This window comes from Ammospiza nelsoni, chromosome 4, assembly GCF_027579445.1.
Source record: "Ammospiza nelsoni isolate bAmmNel1 chromosome 4, bAmmNel1.pri, whole genome shotgun sequence".
Classification (NCBI taxonomy): Eukaryota; Metazoa; Chordata; class Aves; order Passeriformes; family Passerellidae; genus Ammospiza; species Ammospiza nelsoni.
The window spans coordinates 70,086,314-70,104,596 of NC_080636.1; the positions used below are offsets into that span (position 1 = coordinate 70,086,314).

Sequence of the window (18,283 nt, forward strand, 5' to 3'; positions counted from 1 at the left end):
TTCTTCAATGGAATATGTTACAATGATAACATACTAGAGGAGTTGCTAATAAGGAACCAGCATTTTAGAAATAGCAATGCTCCATGTTTATGGTAGTCAAGAAATTTCTGTGAGATAAATTGGCATGTGTATTACTTCTCATCACTCAAAACACAGAAGATAAAATCTGGGTTATGAATGCTAAATTGTATCATATGTCAGCATCACTTGCCATGATATTTAAAAAAACAAACTAATTTGTTAAATCAAATTTAAAGATTAAAATTTTCTTTATATGAGAAGGAAAGTGAGACTTTGTGAAATGCGCTCTTTAAAGTTATTTAGCACAGTTAAATCATTTTAGGGAATAATAGGGAGAATAAGGAGAGCGGTGTAAAATACTACAGTCTCCTTTGTATCTTAAAAAGAAAGGGAATTTGCAAAACCAATTAGTTCCAGACTTCCACAAGCCATTAACATTCTTGTATTCTCCTCTTTTTTCCCTTTTGCGTTGGTTGGTTCTGGGATGGATTGTTCCATTGAGGCATTTCAGGAGCTTTCAAAAGAAGAAAGATGCACATCCAACAGAAGTTAGTAAAAACATACTCTAGCAGTTCTATGATTGTAATCATACTGGCACCACAAAACAATCCAAGCTGGCCACCTACATCAGCTGTAATAGAAGGAAATAAACATGTGTCATACAAAGCATCTGGTTTAGTCTAGCAAGCAAACAAAGCCGTGCCAGGCTCAAGTGCTGCATAAATTCAATATACATAATCCATCACTTTAGGAAAACAGAATTAATATTCTTAAGAAAGTTTACTGAAGAGGAGTAATGTGTTTTTGAAAATTCTAAATAAAGCAAGTACAACACAAGACATCCTACTGTGAAATGGATACTTAAAATATTTACTACTTCTGTGCCCTTTTAGCTGTTCCCTTGCTTCTCATTCCCATGTTCTTCCTCTCCTCTCCAAATCCCCAAATGTCACTGTTCTTACAGTCCTGTGTGTAACAGAACCATAAACTAGTGCCAAACTTAACTCTTACTCTCAGCTGCTGTCCATACCACGGCTTCTTTAGTGGAATGATGGGAGACTGTATCAAAAGTCACCACGAGACAGACATGATTATTACTATTACATATAAAAATTGTGCTTCTTGTTCAGAAGTAGTTTTTTATTCAGGAAGTGGGAGAATTTTAAAAATGGGGGAGTTTGTTTTCTGGGGTTTTTTTAAATATTATTTTTAGATTAATTACTAATCAATAATAAATATTATGCATTCACTTACCAAGCAACTCAGAGATAGTCAAAGCCTTCTGCTGCTGTGTTATTTTGTAGCTCAGATCATGATATTTAATCTCAATACGCACAAGGTTTTGCCTAATGACAAATACAGAGTTTACTTGAGACAGTCAGGAGTGCTGCTCATTTTTACCAACATCTGTCAGCATGGTCTGAGTTCAGGGAGAGGGATGGTGTCTTTAATGAGAAGTTAGATGAGTTTTATCAAAATCAGTTACACGAGAGAAGGAGAAACACCTAAATCCAAATAATAACAGCAGTTTAGCAGGAGTAGATCTTCCCACTGTGTTGAAAAGGTAGCTCTAGATCTGTACTGTGGGATAGACTCATTATTTTTAAGGATCACTGAGAGAAACTTGAATGGACATGTCAAGTAAAGTGTAGCCTACCACTCTTAATTACATGCAACTGCATATTTAATTGTGCTTAATTCAATTGGGATGTTTGTGCAGAGCAGTGCTTGTCCTAAACTTGGATGTTCAGTTCTACCCTCTGCAAGCAGCTTCACTTATCTAATTATATTCTTGCCTGCTGCAAAAGTGGAAGAGTAGGTAAATCTCAGTTTGAGCAAGACCTGTGTAATAACTCAGGTAATAAAGAGGAGTGAAGAACTCCTCTTTATGGTATCTTGTCTACAGAAAGACTCTGCCTAAGTCTTAAATGGAATATAAAAATAATGGGTTTGGAAGAAAACTGACACAAAAACTGCCCGCACACATAATGTCAATGGCTCAATGTCCAAGTAGAATATTTTGACCAGTGCTGTTGAACATCTTTTTAGTGACACGGACAGTGGCACTGAGGGCTTATTTGGCAAGTTTGTCGACGACACCGAGCTGTGTGGTGTGACTGACATGCTGGAGGGAAGGGTTGCCATCCCAGGAGCTGGGACCTGGACAGGTTTGAGAGGTGAGCCTGTGCAAACCTCACACAGTTCAGCAAGGCCAGGTGCTAAGCACTGAACCTGGATCGGGGCAAGCACAAGCACAGGTGGAGGTAGAACAGAGAATAGAATGAGAGCAGCCCCAAGTGGAGGGACTTGGGCTGTTCGTTGAGGAGAAGCTCAACACAAACCAGCAATGTGCACTTGGAGCCCTTGGAGTCAGCCTGGACTGCTTCGAAGGAAGAGTGACCAGAACACTGAGGGAAGAGTGAAGTAGAGGGGCAGAATGGAGTGTTTTGTCCAGTTCTGGGGCTCCCATCATAAAAAGGATGTAGAGAAAGTCCACAGAGGCCATGAAGATGATCAGAGGGCTGGAGCACCTCACCTATGAGGACAGGCTGAGAGACTTGTGGCTGCTCAGCCTGGAAAAGAGAACCCTCTGGAGGGACATCACAGCAGCCTGCCAGTACCTAAAGGGGGCTCACAAAAACCACAGAACGGGACTTATTACAAGGGTATGTAGGGATAGGACAAAAGGAATGGCTTTAAGCCAAAACAGAGTAGGTTTAGATTAGATATTGGGAAGAAAGTCTTTACTGTGAGGGTGATGAGGCACTGGAACAGGTTGCCCAGAGAAGCTGTGGATACCCCATCCCTGGCAGTGATCAAGGCTGTGTTGGATGGGGCTTTGAGCAACCTGATGTAGAGGGTGGTATCCCTGTCCACACGGGTTGGATGATCATTAAGGTCCCTTCCAATCCAAACCCTCCTGTGATTCTTCAGAAGTGTTAACAGCTGCAGGTTTTCGTTTTGGCAGTGACAGTGAGCTCATTAACAATAATAATGAAAATAAAGTGTTTTCTATACAAAATCATCACTTCTATCTCTTTGGGTGAAAATACTAAAATTCAGGTAGCGCTAATGTATAAAAATAATCCTTTTCTCCTAGATTCTGTTAGTAAGGCTCCTGCCCTTGTAATGGATTTGCTAGCAGAATTATCAATAAATATTTAACTTTTTTCTTCATAACATCTTCGGAAATAATTACATCTCTATGTTTTATAGTTTGAAATGTGTACTCATTAATGTGTTGGCAGGATTCCTATTGGTTAAGGCCTGGTTACAGGGGAATTTCTTGTATGTTCCCTTATGTAATTGAATAATTACTGAGTTGTGCATAATGTTTGCAGACAATAAAATAATCAACAAAGATAAAATGTCCTGAAGGGATTATTATTGTTTGTATATAACAGGTTTCATTTTCATAATGTTCATTTGGAACAGACTTTTAATAGGGCCTGTAGATATAGGACAAGAGGTAATGGTTGTAAACTAAGGGTAGATTCAGACTGGGTGTAAGGGAGGCATCTTTTACAACAAGCATGGTGAAACACTGGAACAGGTTGCCCTGAGAGGTGGTGACTAGCCCATGCCTGGAAATATTCAAGGTCAGGTTGGACTGGGCTCTGAGCAACCTGATGTAGATGATGATGTCCCTGCTCATTGCAGGGGAATTGGATTAGTTGACCATTAAAGGTCCCATCCAGCCCAACCATTTTATGATTTGTATAGTTCCTGTGCATGTATAAACATATGCCAGCATATCAGTCAGCATTTGCAGACTGATGCCTTCAAAAGTGAGAAAACCAAAGTCACTGAGAGAATGAAACTCATAGATATTTCAGGAATCAAATGTTCTACAGTTATTTATAAAAATACTTTGATATTGTATATACCATGAGTTCATGTAGCACCTGCCTTAATACTTATTTGCACTACTGACATCTCTGGCTATGAGAAAGAGGCAATTCAGTGTATGAAACTGGATTAAATTTTCCACCTCCTTTTTCTGAGTAGTGCTTTCAATCACACACAACCAACCTGTTTCTGTCTTCTGCTACCTTGTGAGAATTGATGTGGTACCAAAGATTTTCTAAATAACTTCTATAATATAAATAGTGTTAAGGAATTCTACTAGCAATAGAAAATGTTATTAAATTTTTAGCTTTGCTGCTACAATAAAACCCAGGTCTTCAGTATTTACAAAACTTCCTTTGGGAATAGGCTAAAAGGAGAAAAACTTTATGCAGCATCTATTTGTGTTTTTTCATTGCCCTAATTTGTGGAAGTGTGAAGATTGGTTTTCTCTAATGAATCCATTGTGAGTATGTTTGACAACTCTACTTTTTTAATTCCTAATTGAAACAGTGATAAAAAAACTTTGTCATCAGAGATTAGTGAAAGAGAAGGTAATTGAGAATATTACATTGTAATTATTGCATTTTCTATTCTTTTTTATACAGTCTTAGGTGTATCTTAGTATATTATATACATACATATATATATGTATCTATGTGTATAATACATACATACATCAATGCAGACATGAATTAGTATAAATCTTTACCAGTTTGTCCAAGAGATTATGTTGTCTCACAGGCCATGTTACTAATACCACACATAAGAATATCTTTTTAAGGTCATATTTTCATCATACACTCTGCTACCATGGTTAAAAGGAATTGATAATTTCTTTATTAGACAAGGTGTTAAGCAAGATTACCTGATGTATTCTGGGCTTTTCTTCAGTTTTGTAGAAAAATATTTTATGGCTTTTTCTCCTCCAAAGTTTGAATAGGTGACAGTGGTAGGATAATCTGTTTCTTCACACGGGGCAGGGCAAGTGGAATTGTGTGTCCCTACTGTACATAATCCTTTTATCTCTATATTATCTGAAATTTCAGAATAAATAATTTTATACAATATTTCTTAGAAAGCACACAGATTAAAAACTTTAAAATTACTTACTAAATTACTTTTAATTTTCTTTCATAAATGTGTGCATTAATTATCCCAAGAAAAGTGGATACTTACCAGTATTGAAGGATCAAATAAGTGTTTGCAACTTTCATTTGGGAAACTGGTGCACAAAAACAAGGGTTGAGATATATTTCTCATTTTTTTCCAAAGAAATACAGCACCTCTAAGTCTTTCTGCCTTCATTGGGGCTTTATGTGCTTACTATTTCTCACCCACAGTTAAACAAAAAGACAACAGACAACTTTCCATGTTCTGTGCTAGCTTTTTAATTAAATACTTAGGTATATATCCTTGATATTAATGCCTTAGTGCCTGACCAGCTCATTTCAGTGCACAGAAACATCTTCCAGAGCAGTTCCAATTGCAGTTGGCTATCATCTGATAACTGTAAAAACCTTGGTAAGATAAGTTCACTTTACCTTAACCTCTGCCTGCCATTTCATAATTGGGCTCAAGACAGCTAAGAAGGCTTAGGGAAAGCTTTGCCTCTTCAAACACTGAAGAGAAGTAATAAAATTCTGCAGGTCTGGCTGCCATGAAACTGGGGAACCATTCGTCTTAACAAGGAATTACAGAAAGAAGTACAGAAAGAAGTACAGAAAATAATCATTACAGAAATCTGGCAAAGCTAGAGAAAAACAATGTGGATGAAAAATTGTAAGGCATAAATGTTTCCTAAATCATAAGCCATCGCTGTGAGATGAGCACTGTGATCTCCTGCTTGTGATGCTCTATTTGTCCTGTTTGTGGGGTGGCAGAGGCAGTGTCTGTTCATTCTGCTGGTGGGTTTCTCACTTTTGCAAAGCACAGAGGAAGAGATATCTCAGCCTGTTAGCTCATGACTTGAAATACTCTCCAGGGATGCTGGGGTTGTGGGTTTTGTTCTGGAGAGGCAGCCTTTAGAGCTGCTAAAATAATGCTCTTAGTGGGTCCTGCAGATACTGGATAAGTGTGCTGTTACTTGGGATTTTGTTATCAGATCTATTTTGTTATTTTGTTATCTTACCTCTCCAACACTGTCAAAGGAGGGTCAGCCCCTAAAATGAGATCCCAGAGACCATCAATCTGCAAACCTTCTGGGATCCTGGCCATCCTTCAGAGGAATTTGGGGTCATTTTTGCTTATTGCTCTGTGGTTTCTTTGACATTCAGTCACTGAATATCTCTTAAGTAAAATAATATAATAATATAAAATAATATCTTCCCTCATGACAGGCTTTTAAGGATCATAAGAATGTGAGCTTAGTGGAATCCATTTTAAAATAGCTTACAGGGAAACAAGTAATTGTTGACAGTAGAAGATCTGGCCTGAATGTTGCACACACCTTATCAAAACAGTCCCCCCACCAACTTCTGAGTCTGCTAATCACTCAGAGTCACATTACACAATAAAAACCAAACCAATTCAAAAACAAAGCTTTCTGAGGTTCATGAAAAGTGACTTCTCAGATTACTGTTTTATATATTTTCCAGTCTGTTGCAGCGACTTACAAATTTCATACCCACTGTGCATAGATTATTTGTTTATGGAAAAGAATTGCATTTCAAGTGCTTTCAAAATTTATATTTTACTTTTAAAAAGATGAAATCTTAAAGCTAGTGATTTCTGTTTTACCTGTTAACAAACCTGTTATTACTGTACTGTTCACTCTTCTTGCACAAAGAATATAACATTGGATCTAGAAGGATGCTGTGAAGATGTGAAAATGCCAGCCAGAGGCTTGGTAATTGAAAGCATATTAGTTGGATGTTCTTCCATTTTAAACCATTTCTGATTGCTAAAATGAATTCTCCTATTAGTTTATATATACACATACATACACACACTTTTTTTTTTAGTATTTTTGTGTGTTTTTTTTTTTTAATGGAATATATTTCATGCTCTGTCTGGTGTCTGTTTTCAGAATATTAAATGGACTGGGATGTACGCCATTTCAGATTATTTTCATTATTGATATTTATTGATATTGTCTTCTATTTGTAATTGGCTTGGAAATCATGAATATGAAGTTATTACTTACAGACTGCTGGATAAACACATTTGTAAAACTTCAGCAAGTCACATTCTGTTCCATTTCCTAAAAATAAATAAAAATATTTAGGAGCCTCAATTAACCATCTAACCCTTAGCTCTATTTGTACTAAACTGAAATGTAATGTCATCAAAACTTGCTCATCACTTCAGGTTAATGATTACACAACTGAGAAATCAATTCGGCTGGGCACAGTGCAGTTGCCAACACCAGAAGGGGTACAGGCTGAAGAGACACAACAGACCAAGCCAGGAGGCTGCTGATGGAGCAAATACCTTCATTATGTGTACCAGCCTGAACTGCTTTTAAGCTTAAGAGTGGCTCACTCTTGGTGTTAGCTTGCTAAAGACAGGAATTTCTGCTTTTTCTAGTGGAAATGAAAAAAAATAAACCCAAAGTAAGGTAGATTTGATATGAGATTACATCCCACATGTTTCTGCAGAAATTCTGAGCTTCATGCAGGAGTTTTTTGGAGATCTAGGATGTAAAATAGTATGCTGAACTAGAGCAAAATTTTCAGTTGGCCTCAGTTTCACCCCATTTTAAATTTTTTTTCCATCACACGGAAATGTGGTGTAGCAGTTCAGCACACAGTTCCAGAAGGCATTGCTCTCCTTTATCTAATTGTCCTAGTATAAAGTATAAAGCTGTCACCCCAGGCATGGGAGACCCAGACTTAATTGTCTTGGCAACCCCTTTTCCATGACAGTTTGCAGAAGGCTGCCAACCTCCTTTCCCAGGGGTTCCCAAACTAACAGACTAGAGATTACATATTAGGGGGTCTGATTTAGTAAGAGCTTTCTGCCTTGCTTGAGCAGAATATTTAAAAAATACAATGAGTCAGTACAGGCTTTCTTGTGATCTAGTGGCTTTCTTGCCCACCAGTTGTGAGAAAAGAGGTGCAAGAGCAGAGATCTGGGTTCCAGGGTTGCTTTAGGTGACAGTATTGTCATTAATGCTGAAAAGGTGTGAGAGCTCACTGTTACTGCCTTACATTTCTGGAGTGATTAAGCAACCTGGATACTTTAGGGGAGTATTACAGCATGCACCTGGTGCTCCACGTTTGAAGCTGATTAGAAGGCTTCATACAGCCTTTTTGGCTTTGTGGAGCCTTTGCTGCTGCCAGGCTCTTTCTGTGGCTCATGTAGGAGTCCTGAGATTCTGTCTTCAAGCCAGCTCTTCTGCTGTGGTTGCTGAACACCTGCCTGCAAAGTAACTTGCCTGGATTATGTGTGAAAATTTATGCCTTCTTATGGGTTTAGTTCCAGCTCCTTAGGAAGTCAGGTTGAAGACTACAGACCTGTCTCACACTCCTGAGGCATAATTGTTTCTATTTTTTGGACTGTGTCCTAAGAATAGACATTGACCCAATGCTAGGTCTAGCCTTGACCAAATATCTTGCTTGTTTCCTTGGAATTTTAATTAACATCAACTGGAGATTTCCCTCAAATGTGTGCTCTATCTATTCAGTATATAGCAATAACTCTGGTTATTCAATAACACATGAGATCTTCCAGGAAGATGATCAGCGTGGGGTATAATGATTTTCCTGAGAAATACCTGGAAGAATGAAAGGCAAACAGCCACACCAGTCCTGTATGTACCGGGCTTTGCATTCCAGCAAACATCCATTAGTACTATAAATCTTGTGGTACTGAAGCTTTATATCAGGCTTGCACTCTCCCCATGGGTATTCTTGGATAATTGACTGTAGGATAATAATAACAAAAGATACAATTTTTTGGGGGTCTGTTTTAAACGCTGGTATTGCTTTTCCACATTTTAAAGTGCTGCAGGAAGCCTGTTGAAGACACAAGCTGTAACATTGTGATTTAATTAGAGGCAATTACAGTTCATGCTCTTGGGATTAAAAATTCATCTCCCCTCTCTCAAAGACAAAGTAGGGCTTGATTAGACAGCTTAGTGTAAAATGGTTCTCTACTCCACTTGAATTCTGCTAGGAATTTGAGAACCACTTAATGATAGCAGAATGTGTTGATAGGGGAAATTCTGTGATGTCTTTTTATCATTACCTGTCAATGAGGTTGTAAAGTTACAGGAAATAAGGCTGACTTTGGTAGACAAAGTTGGAAAAGCAGTGATATTCTCCCAAATTTCGCTTGCGTTTGGAGGACATGTTATTTTTTGGACTCACTAAGGCATAATCGATATTTTGCACTCCAAAATGTCTGATTCATTGTTAGTGCTTCAGAAGAGAACAGGAGAGAGTAACAAACGCTCCTTCCAGTCCCTGGGCAAAGCCCTTACCTTCAGCTGGCGGATTGCGACCTGCGCGTGCGTGCCCACTGGCGTCAGCAAACCCAACCCATCAAAGCGCGGCAGCTCTTGGGGTGAGTGGACAACAAAAGTTATTCCAGCGTCAGTATAACCAAGGGTAGGCTCATCAGTGAATTTCTCCTGATACAAAAAGAATTGTTTAAATCGTTTTGGCTTTGCTTGCCATCTGAACTTTTAGCTATATTTATTGTGGTACCGTGCTGTTTAGTAATATTTTTGGCAATTTACAGGAAAGTACAGAAGCAAACTGACTTGAATTTCCTTTGTTCATTACCTCTGTGGTTTTCCTTCCAGTTGCTATAAACTTTTAACCTTTTTATTCTTTTTGGCAACCCCAATTTTAAATACAAGAAGTCATAGATTAGCATTTACTCATAACTTGGAGATTTGTTCCTTTTACTTGCAACTACCCATCACATTTCACTAAGCTTTCCATTATTCTCTTCAGAACCTTTCACTCCTGACTTATAATTCCTAGAGAACAAAAGCCAATGTCTAATAATTTATCAATCTATTAGTTTTCTTCCCTGTTCTGCCTTTTTGTTGGTCAAAGACAATTCTAATGTCAGAAACAATTTACAGTGCAAAGGTCTTGGCTGGCATTGAGCTGCTGCAGCTGCTCTAACTAAAATTTGGTGCTACATAGAAACTGGCACCAGGTGACCTTCCCTTCTGGGCCTTTTATTAAGATGAACTGCTTGTATAAAATTAAATCACTCCTCTGATGACATGTTTCAGTTCTGAATGAGCAGTGTATGTGTATGCTCACTCACAACCTTCTTCCCCTTAGCTGGGGACAGAGTCACTACTAATTCTGTCTTTTTAAAGCTCTATTTTGGTATTTCCTTTAAAATACACTCTCACTTGGAAATAGTCTTGATTTTGAATTTTGTGCATGAAATTCTGGAGGCCTGTGTAACCCCAATCAAACAAAAATCCCAAACCAAACAAAAAAACCCCTCCACAAATTTATAAGTTAGTACATGATTCATTGCTTATAATCCTTAGGATAGCGGTACCTGCTGGACATCAAAAAGCAAATGTAAGCCTCTTCCAGACAAACTCACTCTTCTTGCTGAAAGATCATTGTGATTAAAAGTAAAGCAGTTTCCATATTCAGTAAACACATGTTCAAAATCCTTCAATAAAGGAAAATAGGAAAGGGTGAAATGAAAGAAAGAACACTTGTAGTTTCCTTAGTTAATTACAATGCAAGAAAGGGGCTACTGGGGTTGTTGTTGACTTATTTAGTTTTATTTTTTTGTCCAAAGTGCTCAATATTACAATAAGAAAAGAGGCGTTTAATGAAATATTCAAAAGTATTTCAGCCCTTTCTATAGAAAATGAAGTTTAAAGGAGAAATTTCACATTCTTTATTAATACTAATGAGCTGCTCAGAATAATTTAATGAGGTCCTGTGTTATTTCTATACCTGTTACATTATATAGAAATTATATATTCAAAAATAAATTTTAATTTTTTTCCATTAGCTGCTTAGTGCAGACTGTTTCAAAAATAAATGTCATGTTACATATGAAAGTACAATATTTGCATTTTTTCCTGAAACCACCTCGAAATTTAATATGACTGCATCTCATTGCTTTAGTTTAGTTCTTAGCACTAGTGTCTTCCAGTTAAGAGAAGTCTCTAATGCCTAATTTTAGAATCTACAGCATATCTAAAGGTTAGATTAATCTGAAAGGATATAAACCTGACTTTGTTCACATTTCTGTCTAAGTTGGGAATTCCTTTACAGAATAATTGACATAAAAATGGGACGATCATATTTTTTGGCTGTCATCCCAAATTCCCAAACATGGGCTATTTTCTTTGCAAGATTTAAAATTCCTGTTACCCTGGCTGTCTGTATTCTTGACCTCAAGAACAAAACCACAGAATCACGTCATGTAAAAAAACTTGGTTCAAACTGTCCTTCATTTAGGCCACTGATGGGAAAGGTTGTTAGATACAGCCTGGGGGTGTGACAGCTTTCAAGGGCTGCTGTCTGTGCAGAAGTGGCATCAGGCAGAGAGCAATTTAAACTGAATTCCCATCTTACAGCTCAGAGAGTCCAGCAGGCTGCCTCTGTAGTCAGTGGGAGAACTGAGACCCTCAGGGTAATTTAGAGCAGCACTTTTGTTCTCTATTTTCTGACTGTAAAAGAGCAATAGGGGAGCAGTGGCAAAGCTAGATATTTTAAGTTGAGTATAAAGAATATATCCCCTTCCTCTCTTTGCTATTGTTTTAATAAAATAAACATATTTACCTGTGGGTAACATGGCTTTCCAAAAAAATCACATTCAAGCAATGTGCTGCTGTTCAGATAAAACCCATTTTGCCTTGTAAAGTCTTTGATGCTGAAGTTCTGGTTCCCAAGAAGGAAATCATTTAACTCCTGAGAATATTTGTCTTCCATAGCAAATTTTTGGAGAATTGCAGATACAGTGTTCCAAATTAAAAAAATTACTTTCAGCTTGCTCACAGCATGAGCTTGAAACCTGCCAATGAGAAAGGAAAAGAATTGCTTGGGATTCTGTAGTTATAGGACTGATCTCAAGGCTAATTTTGACAAAACTGTGACAAATTTGCTATCGGCTCACAAACTATGAGTGATTCTTGCCCAACAGGTTGCAGTTTGATCTCTGCAACATGAACAAACAATATAGTCCCTATCTCTAGGATTGTATTTCCATATCTGGAAACAGCAAATATCCACCTTCCCATGGCTATTCTGGTCAGTCATATAGGAAATATTTCTGTTGTGTGTGGTTATTTACTAAACATTAAAAACCAAATCCCCTGAGTAAATGAACTGTCACCGTCACATTCTCTGGAAAAATCCCTTTGTCCAGGATTCTTCTCCTGGGAAGCTGAGAAGCCTCAGAGAAAAAGGAAAATAATATTATCTCATGTGCTTCTCCTGTGTTTTGCTGCTTTGGAATGTGTTTGGTGATTGTTTCATTGGTTTCTGGTGTGAGAGTTTTCACTCATTGGCCAATCAGTGCCCAACTGTGTCAGGACTCTGGAAGGAGTCACGAGCTTTTATTTTGATCTTTTAGCCTTTTGTAAGTATCCTTTCTGTATTCTTTAGTATAGTCTACTATAGTATTCTTTAATATAATATAGTATCATAAAATAATAAATTAGCCTTCTAAGAACGTGGAGTTAGATCCACGTTCCTGCCATTGGGAAGTTAGATCCATCATTTCTTCCTTTGTCTGGAAACCCTGCAAATACAAAAATGAACCGTTCACGTAAACCAACAACCAGATTAGTAGAACCGATGACAAGCTGAACAATTGAGTTTACGGGTGGGAAACTAGCTGAGAGGAGCTGTCCCTTCCAGAAAAAAAAGCTGTCTTCATTAATTTGGAAATGGAATTCTCAGCACATTTGCAATAGTCTCATGTGCCTGCTTTACTAAGGCGCTGCACCCCACTCTAGACAGTGTACCTTCCCATGAGCTGGTGGCGTGGTGGTTTAATCAAAGGTGATCTTTACTCTTTGAATCCACTAGAAAAGACTCAAAAGCATGATGAGACTTTGATGGTGCTTACCTTATGTACAGCGCTGAAGTTCTTTATTGAAGTAAAGTAAGGCTTTACAGAAGTTATAAAGTTATTTTTAAAAATGTATTAACGTAACATATTTGTGTAAGAGATCTTGATGCCCCAGTTTAAGGAAGGTTAATAGGAACAGCTTTTCACCACTAAATTTGAGTCAAAAAATAAAGACAAAGGGAGTGCTGTGGCTCTTTGTCTTGCTAATGAAAAAACCCCAGTTAATAAGAGCAGGAGGGGAGGATAAGCACAGCGTGACTGGCAGATGGATACAGCAGCAAACTGTTACTTAGATGGGAAAATGCTGTGCTCAGTGGCTGGCTCCTTACGGTGTGCTGCTGCTATGGGTACAAGAACTGAGGCTCATATGTAACAGCCAGCCCACTGAAGCCAGAGAGACTTCTGTCTGCAGTGCCCATCGTGTGGTACAACCCAGGGTAGCTTTATGCAGGTAATGAGGAAGTGGCAGAGAGAGGCAGAACGACTCCAGGCCTTTGAGACTTGGGCTTCTGGCTGATTCTGCCAGCAGAAGGTGGAAAATGAGAAAATGTACTAATTTTTGAGGAAAAAAATGTGGATAAGCTTTCTGTGTTTCTAAAACTGTTCCATGTTTTTGCTCTAAAAATCAGCCACAATTTCATTAAATTATTTTTGAAGTGGCTGCACTGAATGTTGGACACTGTCTTCAAATGTAGAAATCTGTAGTGAAGCTCTTGCTTAAACACACAATTTTCAAACAACCCAAATGATTTTGTCCTGCAAAACCTCCAGACATCAGCAGGAGTCATGAAGGCTGAGCACCTCTGAGAAAGGAATATCTGTTTTACCTAAGATTTTTACCTTTGCATGAAGTTCCTGTTTAAAATAATTTTTTAATCTTGTCTTTTATTTTTAACTTGAATGGGACTGATGGCTGCCCCTTAGTTACACTGAAAAGCAACACTGATACACAGAACACTACTACCAGAGTTTTTCTATTCCAATTTCTGTTGTGAAACTTAAAAATCATGTCATCTGAAGGAAGGGGAAGATTATGAAAGCAGCCTCCCTTTCTTGATTCTTGTATTTTCATCCTCTTTTAAGTATCATGTGGTGGTGAGGGAGGTGAGGGACATGTGGAAGACATGCCCCTCATAGCCATATTATCCTTGGTTTATGTGATTTGTCCAAACAGGTTGTGAAACCGATCTGCTTTCAGATGAAGATGTGCTGCGTCTCAAGAGCAAACAACAAACATAATTTGTACCTGTTCAAGTTGCAGAAGGTCACGGCGGGGAATTTGACTTTTTCCGTGTACTGTACCACCACGGCAGTGGTGGTTGGCCAGCTGAGGTAGTAGCTGAAGCGGCTGCAGATCTGCCAGGCAGCAGTGGCGAGGCAGCCCGCCACCACCAGCAGCCACAGCGCCCTGCGGGCCCTGCTCTGCCTGTGCACAATGTTGTGCACGCCATGGAACGAAGTGGATGAGGCAAACTCCTCGTGATACTTCCTTCTGTCTTCCCAGTCTGGCAGCAGTTTCTTTATCAAACACAATCGTATCTTTTCCAGTATTCCTGAATGTGGAACAAAGTTAAAGTTTCAAAAAAATTAGCGTTTAACCATCACTAAAAAAAAAAGGAATCCTCATAATTCTGATGTGAATTTTCCCTTTAATTGCAAATTCTCTCTTTAAGTAATGAACTTGATTCTGAGGATGGAAGAGTTGTGTGGGAAGAGATGGGCTCAGTGTTGCCCTGAGTATAAAGTATATCTTGCAGTATTTCAAGCCCACAAATGTTTAAGCACTTTAATTTAAGAGTAGTTTCACTTTTGGGGGAAAGATAGGATTTTGACATACATCAGGGGTCTAAAACCATAGGTTGGTGAGCTTATGTGAAAAGTTAAACATCTCATTTTTACAGCAACAACTCCATAAAGGACTGGTCCTTCACACATGCTCTGACAAATTAGGTTTAAAATGAATGATATGGAATTATATGAAAGGGAATTTCACTCTTTCACTATTAAAATTTTCAAGATAAGTATTGGAAGGTTTGCAGATTCAAAAGAATACCCAATCTCATTTCCTTAGGTTCACACTTGTCTGATTCCATAACTTTGAAATGGGATGGGTTTAGTTTTCGTTTGCATCATGTTTTCTATAAACTGATATTAAAATAAACCAAACCATTTTTAAAGTTTAAAAAGGGCTATAACAATAATGAATGTAGTCAATATCTGGAACTGCAGTAATGTTACTGTGCTTAATGCCTAATAACCTTTTGGACATGGATTTAAACTTAATTTTCTCTCCCAAAATATCCAAATAAAGGAAACTTCATGAGATCTTTTTTGTACCTTGTCAAAATTGGATCTCTCTTTTTGCAAAGTGCTTCTTCCACAGGTTGCCATCCACTACTTTTTTTTTGGCATTAAGTCCATAAGAACAGTAAATCAAGAAAGTTTGAGAGACAGTTTTTAATATCCAAAAATGTATTCTTTAGATCAGTGTTTAACAGCAATTAAATGCTTCTCTTCTGTTTGTATCCAAAAATTAGCTTTAACTCTTTGCATGTGTGGTACATAGAGAATATAGCCTTTTAAAGGCTGAGTTACTCAAGGCTATTACAGCTGGGCAAAGGAACAAAGGATGTAAGAGTCATCTGCCAGAGCCACATCGTGACCACATCAGTACTCTGGGGCCTTTCCTTGGCCCACAGTCTCTGGACCATGATAATGAAATCCCAGGTGGTGCTGGATTTCAAAATGTTTCTGAAGGGAAAGAATTTACTTCATGTTGCTCTTTTAAGGTTTGTGTAAGTACTTTGATCAATATTATGTAATTTACTATGACCTTGTTTTATCCTCAGACTCCGCTTATCCTTTATCCTTATCCTCCGCTGCAAAACTGTTCAAAAGTTTCTCTCCTAGCTCTAGTGACTGCTGGAGCCCACTGCAAATCTGTTCAGCCCTGTGTGGATTTGTACATCATGCTGGAATGGAGAAGATTTCTGGTTTTGCTGTAGGCTTCTCTCTCACTAGCACATGGACAGTGGGATGAGTTCTTTTCCTGTTCCCCAAAACAGAACAGAGGGAGAAGTACATTCCTACATTCCTACATCTCTGCATCTGGAGCCTATAGACTGCAACAAGAGATCACAGGCAAGTCAGATCCTTTTCTCCAAGGACAATGCTGTGACTATTTATTTCTCTTATATGCATTGAGCTAGTATAAGAATGATAGCATGTCCCTACATAGAAGCCAAGTGCCATCAAAAAACAATAGTTGCCTTAATCAGCAGAGGTGTAACTTTGAATCTAGCAAAAATTAAGCTAAGCTGCATTTCTCCTCCTGTGCATAGCTAGTATAGTAAATAGTAGTAAGTAAAAATTATGTTTCACCTGAGAAAAAAATCAATAAAAGTTTTGCTTTTAATGTATAAGATAATCTAATAATAGCATGTTGCTGCTTTCATTAGCACTACTTTGTGAGTGTCTTAAAGAATTCTTACTCTACTTCCAGATTTCTGCAGAAAATGCTATTTAGCAATTCCCTAGTTAAAACTGTATTAGCTTTATTCTAAATACACAGAGGGCCAATAGCTAAAGGCTTTTAACATTTTTTAAGTAAGCATACAAATTTTTTTCTGCAAGCTTTTTTGAGCTCTCCCTTCTTTGTTGTATCTTGAAAAGGTACATTATTGCTACTTTTGGACAAGATGACAAATAACAAAGCTGTTGGTAAAGTACTCTAAAATACCTAGTTACATACCTTTGGCATCCCATTGAATGAATCTCCTGAGCTGGTCCATGAGGCCGTGCTGATTTCAGTGAGGAAAGGATGGATAAGAAGCTGCCTTACCACTGTGATCACTGCCAGGTAATGGCTTTTATAGAACACTAAATGGGAGGTGATTCTCAATGACACATGGGACTGGGTAATTTACCTGCTGGGGTTGCTATGTTTTGCCTTTTATTAACACAGTCTGCAATGTGAAGGAGATAATTTTGATTACAGGATCAGATGTACACCTTTATATATAATTACTTATTATGCTCATAGTCGCACAAGTGCACTTGGGTATTGTATCACCTTACAAATTTCTTTCACATATTTTCCTTCTGTTTTAGAAAAGCCTATGATCTTTGCTAAAATACTGTGCTGTTCAGAATTAAATAGCTTCTCTTGAGATAAATAAGAAGCCCCTTCCTGGTCGGGAGAGCAGTAAAATGTCTCTCACTAGATTGCTAGCAGGAACAGGATGCAGTCTATCCACACTTTGAATAGCTGTCTTCATAACCAGCTCCAGATTTCTTGTTCTTGTAGACATTTCAGCAAAAACGAGCTGTTACTTCTAAGAATTAACCCTGTAGGCAAGGATGAATATACACAGGGTCAATCATTCCAGTAAGGCCTTATGCAAAAGTACAGAGGCTGCTTTTTTGTTAATGTGCAAAATTATTTTGTTTGAAATTTATTTCAAGAAAAGAGCTGAACATCTAATAAAAGTGAATAAAAATACTAGAAATTCAAACCTGGGATATACTTCATTAACGCTTTAGGAAAAAATAAGAAAAAAGTCCCCTCACATTCTCTTTCTGATTTCTTTGCTTCTTTCCCTCTGTTGTCCCGTTGGTCACCTACAGAATTCTTGGGTTAGTGTATCAGCTTGGGTCCTTGGTGCCTCACTGCCTGGTTGTTTGCTAGTTTCTGGCTGTGTTGTTAATGGTACAAGCAACAAGGTAAAGAACTCCATTTAATTATTCCCAGCTGACAAGTTTCTGTACTCTAGTGCTTGGAATTCCCAGCTCCATTTATCACTGTTGCCTCACTGGTGGGACTCTGCCAGGACAAGTTTTGCACAGCACTTGTGTTGACACAAGCAGTTTTTAAGATGTTTGTAACTCGAGCCCAGCTGATGCTCTGCTGAGCAGTTTCTGAGCCCTGCAGATCCATTGACTCCTATGAATGCAAACCACTGTAATTCACAGAACCCAGACAACTCCTCTTGCCCGAGTTGCTTGAGTTCATAAAACAAATTATGTTAATCTTTTATACTGTTATGTGTATAGAATTAAGAAGTACAAACTGTAAGTTACTTGGCTCTATATACAGCAAGTGATTCAACTTTTGTTTTTAAATTGTGTTGCTGCCTTACAAAGAGTTGTTATGCTTATGCAATACTTTAGATGAACAAGGCTTATGTTGTCCCCTTGTGTTTTACATAAGAAATTGATTTTGAGAAATTTCTTTCTTTTATGGTTGTTTTATATTAATTCTTAAGCAAATACTAATGGATGAAGACCAACCATCTTATGTTTGTTCATCCTTCCCAAATGGCTTGGACAAACAGGTTCCAGGGTGTAAATTGGTGACAGGCAGCTTGCTCTGGCCACTCACTCCTAGCATATGTATTTGGTT

At 38.0% G+C, this 18,283-nt stretch overlaps 1 protein-coding gene across 1 annotated transcript; it reads right to left on the bottom strand.

The window, feature by feature from the left end:
• Window positions 1–452: 452 nt before the first annotated feature.
• On the bottom strand, window positions 453–16,673 carry ASIC5 (acid sensing ion channel subunit family member 5). Its single transcript, XM_059471163.1, has 10 exons — window positions 16,634–16,673; window positions 14,129–14,435; window positions 11,589–11,820; window positions 10,342–10,461; window positions 9,293–9,442; window positions 8,585–8,732; window positions 7,013–7,069; window positions 4,736–4,904; window positions 1,276–1,367; window positions 453–652 (listed from the first exon to the last, which is right to left on the bottom strand). Exons 1-10 carry the CDS (start codon window positions 16,671–16,673, stop codon window positions 453–455), a joined length of 1,515 nt encoding a protein of 504 aa, XP_059327146.1.
• Between the last annotated feature and the right edge of the window lie 1,610 nt (window positions 16,674–18,283).